The following is a 12,707-nucleotide window of genomic DNA, read 5'->3' as shown; positions in this document are numbered from 1 at the left end:
GCCTGTAAAAAATATAGTTCCAGAACCACATCACTGCAGGAGTCTGGATATCAATGAGAACCTCTAGTGCATTGCACAAGCCCTTCTTCCACAAGACTCCTACCACAACTAGACCACTATTCTAGAGTGCTTGGTTGTGAAAAGGAATGAGAAGGAGAAGGTATGTGTGTTTGCCCTTTCCATTTCTTGTCTATCATTTCCAGCTCAAAGCAAACCTGTATGGGCATGACTGTTAACATTTTGCTATCTATACACTTCAGGCTTCCTCCCATCAGTGAACGTAATGCAACAAGGACCCTTTCAGCAGCAGTGACCACCAAGGCAGCTGCTTTGTCAAGCAATCATTTTCAGTCTTTTTCAAGTTATCCTAAAACAGGCACAGTTGGTATTGCAATTTCTAAGGCCTATCACTAATGGAGAAGAAAAATATATATATATGAAGCATTTTCCATTTACACACACATACAAAGATTCCCCATCTTCTTTTTTTTCATGAAGAGTATTCTCTGGTTTGTACATAATTTCTATTACAGAATCCAGAAATCACCTTTGGAATCTGTATTCAACATACAAGAGAAATGAAAGAGACAAGAGGTTAAGGTGTCTCCTTGACTGTGCAAGTCCTCTATCTAAATGTTTTGTTATATCTTTTCATCTTATCACAGCTATGCTACAGTGAGTGTGCCACTAGATAGACATGTAGCTTTTCCTGCTTGTTTTTCCTCTCTAAGGACCAAACTCCTGTGGGTTCTAATACTTCATGGCAAAACATGGAAAACCCTGGGCTGAACACATGATTTTGTAACTTGACAAGGGAAAGTGCTTCTTACCCTTTTATTTTATGAGGAATTCTACTAGCTCAGCAATCCCTATAGGCAACTTAAACTAATAAGATAGGAAGTCAGTTCCTGCATTCCACAGAGATTCTATGATTTCTATAAATGTGAAAAGTAAAGGAAATCTGATTTCAGATTGAAACCACTGTATAAATGCACTGGATGAAGTTTAGTTGACACAAGTGGTAAATTGCAGGGGTCTCCAAACCCCGGCCCTGGGGCCAGATGCAGCCTGCAGCAAGCCTCTATCTGGCCCGCAGCCAGCCTCTTGTCCCCTGAAAGCCTCTGGCCCACTTGGCCAAACATGACTGAAACTATGCTCTGGTTGCATCTGAAGAGTGTTCAAAGGCCAGAGAGGTTGAATGAATGAGCCCATTAATTCATTTATTCACTCATCTAAGTTCCATCTCTAATTTATTTATATAAATTTTATATTTAAATTTTTTTTTTCCAGACCTCAACACCATGCCAGATATTTGATGCGAATATCTGGTCTCTGGCCAAAAGGTTTGGAGACCCCTGGTATATTGGACAAACCATATCTCTAATTTCCACAAGTTCTTATGGCCTAATCCTAACAGTTTATTATGGTTCTGGAACAAGCGTTCTGGCAGCATAACACACTTTCTGGCAGTTGCAAATGCAACACACCAGAGCAGGCAGCCTTGCATCCTGCATGCAAGCATCCAAGTCCATCCAGGTCCATGCACCAGTGGACCAGACACACCCGCCACCACTGATATGTAGGTTCAGGAGAGAGGTGGGGAGGGGGCAGAACAGGGTAGGAGGAGGGCAGATCAGGCCCAGGAACGGAGTGGGTTTTGCAGCAGCAGTGTCTACCAAATCCCTGCCTCCCTTCCTCAGCCTGATCTGCCTTCATTCAGAGTTGCACCAGCTATCTAGCTGCTGCAGGTAGACCATCAGGCTGGCAGGGGTCTTCCCTAGGGAAAAGCAACAACTATTCCATTGCCCAGAGGAGGCCAAAATTCCCCTGCACTACACTGGTGTTGCTGCATCATCACTTAGGGAATTAGGTAGGCTGTAGGGCTGTTAGGGTCCAATTCTATCCAACTTTCCAGTGCCAATGCAGCCACAATGCAGGTCCGAGGTAAGAGAATAAACCTTTCCTTACCCTGAATAAACATTCCCTTACCCCCTTCCACTGCAGGATGCAGTGTGTGCCCCATTGGCACAGCTGCATTGGTGCTGGAAAGGTGGATAGGATTGGGACCTTAGTTTTGCATATGCTCTTCAGTAGAGCACCTGAGTAAATTTTCATAAGGCATGGTCCTGGAAAGGTATTTAAAAATAAAAATGTTTTTGAAAGCAAGTCTTCCTCTTTGCACCTTTCTTATCACCACTTCTGGTTAATCCTCAAATACAGGACAGCAACAGTTCCTGAATACCAAGCAATATATACTTAGCCTGCAGTGTTATATAACCTGTCAGTTAACAAATGCATGACACAAAGTAAAGCCATGTAACCCAATTGAAACAGTTTGTATGGAAGGCTGATTTCCCTTGGGAACAGCAACATCAAGTAAGAAACTGAACCAGTTAAATATAACCTTTTCAAAGGGCAGAAAAATTCAAAGGTAATCAAGGATTTTCCCCTAGAAGGGCATTTATAATTATATTCCACTTTTATTTATAACAAGCCTTTTAATGTTGGCACTACAAAAGGACTCCACACAAAAAAGCCTTGCTTTCTATAACTGGATTTCATCCCCAGGTCCTTTTTATATGCAAACCACTCTTGACACAAGCTAAGCATTGAAAGAAGAGAAGTCCCTTTTAGAACGAGGAGATACGTTTTCAAAGCAGTGCATGGCAGTTTAGCCATAGAACTCACACTAATACCATGGATGACATTTTTTTTCAAAAGCATGATAATTGAAACAGATTCATGGTTTTTTCTAACATTCCAGAGTGGTGATTGTTGTTTTATCAATTCCATCAATCAAAGCCATTATTATGCGATCAGCAATAACAGAACACAGGCTCACACTTCTCTATGAGTAGTTGCCCTGGAGGGCTGTCCACCTTTCCCATAAGTATGGGAAGTATGCCTAGCCAGGTTTGAGGGTCTTGTGATAGCCTGGACACGTTCTCAGGTGCAGGTGAAAGCAGATGGAAGGGAAAATTTTTGCACTTTGTTCTCCCTTAGAGTAGCCCTTAAGCAACAGGAATGGTCACATAGGCAACACATTGCAAAAGCAGAACTGTGTGAACGCATGCCTGCATGTAAATATGTATGCTCATCTCAGGCATGTGTGAGTGGTGAAGAGCTATTCTTTGCTGCCTGACTAGAGTTGCCAGATTTCCTGGATTCTGGGCATGGAAGCATTTTCAAAACCAAACCTGGAAGTAAATTATGGAGCTCATTAAGGTTATGATACCTTGTTAAAATAGGTATGCAGATAGCAGGGGAGCACAATCAAGGGACTCCATTAAACTTAGGGTGCAATCCTAACTGCGCTTTGGGCCGATGCAAGTCCCTTGCGCTTCTAAATGTAGAAGCCTGGTCTCCTTCCCAACAAAGGGCATAGGGCAGGGTGCCAGAGGTGATGCAACAGATGATCCATCCACTGCATATGACCTACTGAGACACCAAGGAACTAGAATTAGGTGGCACTTGGTTAAAAGGCCATAGGTTCTGATTCCAGCTTCCTGGTTTCTGACAGGGGTGATTAGATAAAATAAATCTATTTTAAGTGACTGTAATGAAAAATTACCAGTTTTTGAAGTGCTGTTAAGATGTTTTAAGAATTTCAGATCAAAGACAGCTGTTTAGCTTGCTTTAAGTCCGTGAAGACTCATAGGAGTGGACCAACCCAGGAAGGGGAGGATAGGATCTAGGCATGTGAGATCCTCCCTCTCCTGACCATAACCTACTCCTGGCCAATACTGAGCAATTAGATAGGATGGTAGTTTCCACTGGTGGCCTTCCTTTCAAAAGAAAAACAGAAAAATTTCTTAAATGTTGATGTGGCATCTCTTTCCATCTCATAGTCAACAAAACAATTATTGCTTAATGTTCCACAGAAAAAAAGAGAGATCACAAATTCTTGAAAGAGAAAGAGAAAATAGCTGTTATAGGAGGATACTGCATAAGTTAGAGTTATTCAGTCCTCTCCTTAGCAATCTAGTTTCATTCATCTGTCCTTGAGTACAGTCAAGCAAATAGTAAATGACGGAAAGATGTAGTTAACAATCTTTATACTAATGTAGAAACAGCATCACAGCCGGTTGTTTTAATAGGCTTATACAAAATAGGCTTGTATATATAGACAGTAATCAACATAACACACAGTCCATTGATCATTATTCCCTCCAGCAGGTTTTCCTGCCATAAAATGGGTCGTAACAATCTGTAGTTGATTCTGCTTTCTCATCCCAAAAGGGCCATTAAACCCAAACTTTCTTGAATCTGAAACTTCTACTAGTTGTGTATTTCTTCCCCCCCCCCCATATCTATTTGGAATAGTAAAGTGTGAAATGAGGAGGGGGAATGATTCAGAATTTTAGTTAAAATAAAGAAGAAATCTTAAAAAAAAAAAAACACACACACACAATGTAAATTGTAGTCTGTAAACTGTTATATTGTATACCATGGGAAATCAAACACAGAACAGTTCTAAGACCAATGTACAAAATAATCACTGAGAAAAATCAAGTTTTTGTGGATGAGCGTACACTATTTGTCTTTCTTTATAGGCACTGGTTTGATATAAGTGTAGTTCTGGGAATCAGTGGTGCAATACCACAGAATGCTTTTGTGGTATCAATAATATTAAGTTTCCTTACTGTGTCATCTACACAGTTGAGGATACAAGACTGTATAAACTTTCTTGAGAGTCAATCAGTGGAAATTGCTTTTGAGTAGTCATGCATGGGATTGTGCTGTTAGCCTTTTAGGAGAATGGGGAAATCACAACAGAGGTATGATTCTGTGGCTCCTTGGCATAAAACTATCATCCCAAAAACAAAATGAGACAATTTTGTAACTTTTATCTTTGTAATTTTTATCTTTGATTTACCTTGTAATTTTTATCTTTGATTGCCCTTGGCATTCTAAAGTCTTGTTTCTTAGGATTATGAAAGAGTTTAAACTCTCTTCTCTCACTAATGTGAGTCCAGTTTTCATGGCTGTAGTAAATGCCCAATAATAGGAGAAAAACAGAAAGAAATAATTGAAAACCTAGAAAACACCAGATTGATACAATTAGTTACTCCTTGGATGCAGGGTAGAAAGACCCTCATCCTATGACCTCTTTGTTCTTGTATTGGGGGAACACCATCCTTTCTAAGAACCAGAGTCTTCTTGACCAGTCCTGGGGGTATCCCTTTTGTTCTAATGCCATCTTAACATGGACCAGTTCTTCCTGAAGATACTGGGGCTCTAAAATTCTTTCTGCCCTTTTTATTAATGTATTGATCAGACCCCTTTTTTGTTTAGGGTCTGAGCAATATATTAATGCATACAATACAAACAAACAAATTGACCATATCAGTAAAATTCTGAGATGTGTGGACATTGAATCAGTCTTTAAACCAACAAAAACGGTTCAGCAGTATTTGAGTTCTGTGAAGGATCCCAGACCACCATGTATCTATAGGATCCTGTGCGGTAAAGTTCACATCGGCACTTCCAAAAGGTCAGTTAGTACTACAATAAAAGAACAGCAAAGATACTTCAGACTGGGGCAGGCTGAGAAGTCAGCAGTAGCTGAACATAATTTACGTACTGGACATTGGATCAGCTTTGACAAGACGCAGGTCTTGATGAGGGAACAACAATAGCAAGCATGGATCTATAGACAGACCATTGAAATCTATAAGCATCATAACAACATGAACAGAAAAGAGGAAACACTCAGTCTTAGCCATGCCTGGACCCCTTAGTAAAGGGTCCTTAGCAAAGGGCGAAACATTGGGACAGGATCTAGACTTCATGATTGTAGCCTTAGAGCCTGAAAATGAATTTCTCCTTAGGTAGTAACTCTGGCTATTTTAGTGATTACAAAATTTTTCTCTCAACAACTTTAAACTGCGGACTGGCAACAAAACACTGTTAAATCCAGTTTTTCAGGCTATTGGGGAAAAAAGAACAAGGCAGATTTTAAAACTGTCATATTATTTGCAGGAATTTCACAGGGAGCAAAGTTCAACATAGTATTTTTTTGATTATGAAAAAAACAAGTATTTCAGTTGTCTTTCAGAAAAGTGCAATTATGTCATAGAACAAAGGGTATATTGGGCGGGAGAACCGATTCATCTACACTCATGTTAGATGGGCCTCTTCCTTTTTCAGGTCCAGCTTCAAGTTTTGTAGGGCCTTACCGCAGTTAGTTCTCTGCCTGTGACCTGACAGCATAATGTGAAATGAGAGATGGTCTCAGGGTTCTTTGCACCAACCTCTGGAACACTGTCCTTTTCATGTGGGCACATACTTGGCATTGTCTTGGCATAGTCTCCTGCTTGGCAGCAGTGTTAGTACAGGTCTTTCTTTTTGTTACTAAAACAAGCTAGTTGGCCCTAGCAAAACTGGGTATAGGCAAGTGTAAATAGTTCTGTAACATGGGGTAAGGTCTTAGCTCAGTGGCAGTAGCTTTTTGCATGCAGAAGACCCCAGTTTCAATCCCTGACATCTCCAGGCAGGACAGAGGAACAAACCTTTCTGAAACCAGGTAAGCCACTGCTTGTGTGTGTTGACAATACTATCCTTGACAGACCAATGGTCTGATTCAGCACAAGACAGCTTCCTGTGATAGTATCAGCAGGTATACATGGAGGACACAGCATGCGCCTGTGTTCATAGTAATGAAAAATAACATTCCATTCTCAAGAAGCACATCACCTCTTGAACAGAATCTTGGTGAAAGTAGTTAAAGATTGAGACTCCATCTCTAAAATCCATGCCACAAAATTAATTCACACTTCTCATCTAATATCCATGGAAGCAAATTGATACTATGTGGCAATGCTCCTCTTGCAGCACATGTCACAATCAAGCTACTTTATGCGAAGTTAAACTTGCACTTGCTTATATTTCATTGGACAGCTATGCTGTGTCATTTCTTTTATAGCAGCAAAACAAATATGTGCGTGGGTCCCATTAGCTGGAATGATGAATGCTACTGCATTACCATTTAGAGTCAGGCATCTGTGAGGAAGCATTCGGGCAAGCAAATGTGCTCTTTACTCACCACACTCAGTCCTAGATGCTCCCTGAAAAAGTAGTCCATGTTCCTCTTCTCTAAGTTATCAAGATAGTGCTGCAGTCGTGTGTACGTGTAAGGGTAGCAGTAAGCAAACTGATACATGTCATCCTCTCGATCAAAGCAGAAAGCAAAGGACATAACATAGTTCCTCCTGTGATCAGGACAGCGGTAGTAATACACATTTTTGGGTGGCAGCCTTTGCCTGGAAGATAAAATAGGACAAATGCCATAATCAAAATCTAAAAGCTACTTTCAAATGCAATAGTAAAGTCAAATGGGGTTATATTTCAGTGTAAGCAGCACAAGGTCATTCACCTGGTACTGAAAAGCAAAAGCCTCTCTGCCATTGCTGAGATGTTATGTTCAGTTTCTTGGATATATCTGAATATGGATGTTAGCAAATGGTACAAAATTTATGACAGAACCTCAGTGAACAGTCTTGTCATATGAAAAGCAGTCACAGTAGTTAGTTCTGCTGAATTTTAAGAAGATTCATAAAGATTGAGGAACCTCAAAAATAGTCTTGCCTCTCAAAAATAGTAATTATTTCTTAAGCACCTAAAAAATAAGGTGCTGAACATGGATAAAAATTCACAGTGACAAGTCCCTGCTTGTGAACTTACAATGTAAATATGGTTGGCAACCTTCAGTCTCGAAAGACTATGGTATAAGCCTACAGCACCCAGTATTCCCAGGCGGTCTCCCATCCAAGTACTAACCAGGCCTGACTCTGCTTAGCTTCCAAGATCAGACAAGATTGGGCATGTGCAGAGTAAACACATAAGGAAAAGAGAGAATGGGATGAGGAAAGACTTAAAACTTGATAGAAGTTCTCTTGTATTATTGAAGCTGCCACAAAAGAAATATAGAGAGAGTCTCCGTCCTCCCAGATACACCTTAGATTTGTCACACTGAAATAAACAGCACATGAGCAAAGCACAAAGCAGTTACCACAGAGTAAAAGAGAGAAGGAAGAAGCCCCTGGATAGAGCTGAAAAATAAAACCCAGCCATGATTCAACAGCAGAGGCTTAGCAGGTTCAGCCAGCTTAAGGGCAAAGTGACAAAACGTGGAAGCACTTTAATGATAGAAGAAAAGGTCTTACAAACTTGCATTATGCTTTAAGCCTTGTGCTTTATGTATATGGGGAGACTGGGAAATCTCTTTTCTTTGACACAGTTGTCAGGTTCTCATTTGCAAAAGTGATTTTGACTTAAGGAGGAAATCTGGATCGCATTTCAGATACTCTATAAAACAAGCCATAATCCTCATCCGCTCCTGAGCAATGAAGCAGAAGGAAGTACAACTCCTACAACTTGGATCCAGATCTCTATCATTCTTGGAAAATCCTCTGCCTTTCTTCAACTTAGGCTGAAAACCTAACCACACTTTCCTAAATGTCAGCCCCATTGAACAAAATAGGACTTACTTCTGAGGAGACCTGGTTAGGATTGTGCCCTTATTCCTTTCCTCTTACATTTCTCTCATCACTACTTCTGATTTTAAAGTATATGTTATAACCGAGTTATAAAAAAAAAATAAAACCATGACGTACCTTGAGATATAATACAGAGACGATTGGGAAGGGGGTGTTCAGGAAATAATAATAAAATGAACAATCACAGCAGGGAAACTATCCAGTGGAGCAGCTTTCAAAATTTAATTTGAACCTTCATCTGTCTAGTATCTTTGCACTTGTACCCAAATGCAATATGATTTTGTTGCCGTCTTGAGAGGGTGAGCAGAAGATTCATTCCCTGTGCAGGCTGGCTGTGGGCACAGGCCTTCCACCTTTATCAGTCTGGACAGACTCCACAGGAGCAGTGTAATCAAATGCAACAAATTCTCCAATCCTATTTGGCAAAAACATGCCATCATCTTGCAGACGCTAACTTATTCAATTAAGCAATATCATAAACAGGTCCGCCTAATGCTTGTAGCAGAAGTCAGTTACTGTCAGGCAGCAACGGTGAGGAAAACATAATAAGATTTACAGACATAGCAACAGTAATGTGCCCCACTGCAATAGTTCTGAGAAGCCAGGCAACTGCAGAGGATCCATTTTGGCCTTTCATTACTCATATGAAAACAGAGGACAGGAACTTCTCATTATGCAAAATGACATGTTTTCCAATTAGCAGGCAGTTAAGGAGTATGCTCAGCAAAACCGAAACCTTCCTGACAAAACGTAATAAAGAGCCACTGATGCAGTTAATTAGAGATGAAATAAAAAATTTCTCCTTATTGCTCTGGCTCTTGAACCCCAATGGATGAAGGTGTCCACTCTTTATTGTTGTTCTTCATGTGCTTTACGTAGTTCCGACTGAGGATCTTGATGCTAACTAATCAGAAATGGTTTAAGATCACAAAGACAAAAGGGCAGTGGGAAAAATACTTTTTGATTTTGTGTAAGTAGCAGCAGCAAAAGAAGATTCAACCAGCTGTCATCATAAAGCACCCCAAGCTAATACGTTCCTGAAACATCTTAACATATTTCTATCACCCACCCTGACTCTAGCATGCTATCAGATATCCCTCATTGGATCGCAAATCAAGCAGATGATACGTTAGCGGGTAAACGTATTGTAGCTCCCAGGTATCAAAATGCAATGGAAATTCAGGTGGTGTGTTGCCAAAATGTGGAACTTTTGTTTCTAAATTGGCAAAGGGAGAAAGAAAATTAACAATGTGCCTAATCAAAATGAGAATTCAAAGTAAAATGAGGAGCTAATTGATATTCTTCTGCTACTAGTTCAAGTGGTGCTTCAGGTAAGTTTTGCTATTCTTGTTCTGTCCTGTTGTCTCTTAGAGATCAGACAACTGGTTGTCATCCATTTTGACAACACCGCACTATGGATGCATTTGGATATTATGGTTAAGGTTGGAATTCAGTATTGACATTACACTATCCAGTGTCTTCCATAGAAGGAGAATCTATTCTTTCATGAGCAATGTAAATCCATCCTCTCCTAAAAGACCCAGACTCTAAATTCAAAACACAGGTTCCGCTTCAATATAATTGTAATAGGACTCAAGGGGCTGTTAATCTATTCTTATCGTTCTTAACACTTTGTCAGTGCTAATCTGTTCCCAAGTCAAATAGAGTGGGAGAGCTAGTGTTTCAATACCAACAAGACATCTTTACATACAGGAGTCTAATCAGATTTAGATCTTATCTGGGAATTAAAAAGGGAGAGAGAGAAAAAAACAGAAGAGACAGGGAGCGAGATATGGCCAGTCCAGTTTTTGATAAGAAAAAGACATTGCTCAGTTCTTGCATTAACCTCTGTGTCCTAGACGTACCATTGTTTACTCTTTTCCTCTTTTTGTTCTATGCCTGCTGGAAAAGGACACCCACACACTGTGGCAGCAGCTGCTTCTATTAATTTAAAGCTATTACAAAAATTAAAATTAAACCCAATTACTTTGGCTGGTTTATAGCCAGAGAACGGCTTATTCTGATTGTTCCCTCTGGTTATGGACAAAACAATATTACTACCTATAGGCAGCTGCTAGTGGAATACTAATGTGTGTTAGACCTGGCAGGGACAAATTCAGAATGTGAAATGTAACTGCATTTCTGAGTAGCGACGAAAATATATATCTTATCACAGATCTGCAGAAATGCTCCACCTTTTTTTTATTCTGGAGGTGTGAGACAACATATTTGTAAGTGCAGATAAAGTTCCAGGAATGATTTTGGCTACCTGAAACATTAAGTATCTGACTCTCTGCACATCTGACGCTGTTTAAAACAAAGATGACTCAATTCTAAACCTAAGAACAAACAGCATTGCCCCTGTACCAGTTTCAATGTTGTGCTGAAAGAAACAAGTTTTCATATTTTTAGGCACCCTTAAACCAATGTTGACAGCTTGACTTGCAAAAACAAAGGCTAAAGTAACACAAGCTGAGGGGAAAGTTTTCTACAGAACTTCTCATAACCTAAAAAATGACAATCAGGGACAACATTGAGATGTAAACACATGTGGGAACAGATGTTTTCTGTCTGAGCAAGCTATGCTGCTGCTATCACCCAAATGGATTTCAAACATCAATATGGTCTCTTTTTCTTTGCTTGCCCAGAATTGTGTTAATGTAAGATACATGGAATTAAAAAAGTTAGCTTGGGTAAGGTGATTTACTGAGATGATTCATTTCATTTGTTTGTCTTGCCTCATAAACAAGAAGTGAAACATTTTAAGTTTCTCAATTATTACCACTATATATATCAGAGAAATTCCTCTTCCTTCCTTGGCTGCTTCCTCATATCCTTGTCCCAATGTTACCCAACCCTTTTGACTACTGCTTTGCAGCTCTGGTCCACTTGGCACAAAACAACTGATAAAAGTTCCAGAACACCCATACAGGCTGCCATTCCACTATCTTGGAGGCTGTGGTGGCATGTCTGAGCACCAATGGAGAGAGAACAGCTTTCTTCTTGTGCTAGAGCTCACACTCTGGCCATATCGACTGCTGGAGACATATATGATGACTGTTTTCTCTAAAAATTATGCCTACATTCAGTAAAGACATGAAGAGAAACTGGGATCACTCCAACGGACCATGACCTCCTGGATACAGATGTTCCTGCCAGCTATGTTCCTCTGGTGCCCTTTGGCAGCTGCATATTGAAGTTTCAGGAGAAAGCAGAAGCCCCCACATGTATCACAGTAGGACTATTACCCATAAAAGACATAAATCGGCAGTCACTGGGGGTGGATGGCCAATGGCTGCATCAGCATCAAGGAATCTGGTCAATAGGCAATGTTCCGCTCCCCACATTTACTGAACTCAGGTTGGATTATTTGAGAAGGCAGCTTGTGTATCATCAAGGGCAGACATTTTCTATCTGCTCTATCCCACCCCCAGTCCTACATTTTTATAAGAAAGCTGCTGCCTGGAGGAACTGTTTTGGAAGAGAGAACTACTGTGATACTGAAGCAGCAATTAGAGTTAAAGCCCAATCCTATCCCTTACTATTGATGATGATATAGCTGTGCTAATCGAGTGTGTCCTGCATTCAGTGGAGGGGATGCCAACCAGAGAAAAGTAGAAAATACTCTCACTTACCTCTGGGTAGGCCTTCTGTAGCCTATGGGTACCCTCAGACCAACACCAGCTATGTAGCTGATGTAAGTCTGAGAAGAGAAAAAAGGTAAGGCAGATTGAAAAATGAAGGATAGGATCCTGATGCAAGTCACTGGCATTGGGATCCACCCCCTGAAACCCACTGCCCCCTTGCCTTCCCCTGTCCTCCCCTTCCCTACACATGACATGGCCTCACTGCCAAATTACTGGCACCAACAGAGTCTCCTAGAGCCACTGGCATGTGCGTTACAGCTCTGGCCATTTGTGCCACTGCCCTGGAAGTATGTAATGACGGCCTGGTTTTTGTGCTACCACAAAGAGTGCAGGTTCTGGAACTGCAAGCCCCAGATAGGATTGGCCCGTTAATGTAACAGCAGGCTTAATTCTAAATTTGTGCAGTGATTGGATAAATTGGAATACATTGTCTCAAAGGGAGCACAGTATCTTTTACAGAATATAGAATACATTTTGGCACCATTTTCTCAGGCAGTTTCAGACACAGTGATAGAGTGGAATTGCTTTTGTTCTAGCTGTAATTAATTAGAAACACCTCTGA

At 40.5% G+C, this 12,707-nt stretch overlaps 1 protein-coding gene across 1 annotated transcript in view; it reads right to left on the bottom strand.

Moving 5' to 3' along the window:
* Positions 1 to 12,707, bottom strand: part of BEND5 (BEN domain containing 5) — a 1,022,542-nt gene that overhangs the window by 621,714 nt on the left and 388,121 nt on the right. The window contains exon 5 of the mRNA XM_066625824.1: positions 7,046 to 7,262. Within this exon, the coding sequence (XP_066481921.1) occupies positions 7,046 to 7,262 (217 nt within the window). The remainder of the gene's footprint in view (positions 1 to 7,045; positions 7,263 to 12,707) is intronic.

The sequence above is a fragment of the Tiliqua scincoides genome, chromosome 4 (assembly GCF_035046505.1).
Source record: "Tiliqua scincoides isolate rTilSci1 chromosome 4, rTilSci1.hap2, whole genome shotgun sequence".
NCBI classification, from domain to species: Eukaryota; Metazoa; Chordata; class Lepidosauria; order Squamata; family Scincidae; genus Tiliqua; species Tiliqua scincoides.
The sequence above is the reverse complement of the archived record's forward strand: the minus strand, read 5'-3'. Positions and strand labels throughout refer to the sequence as shown.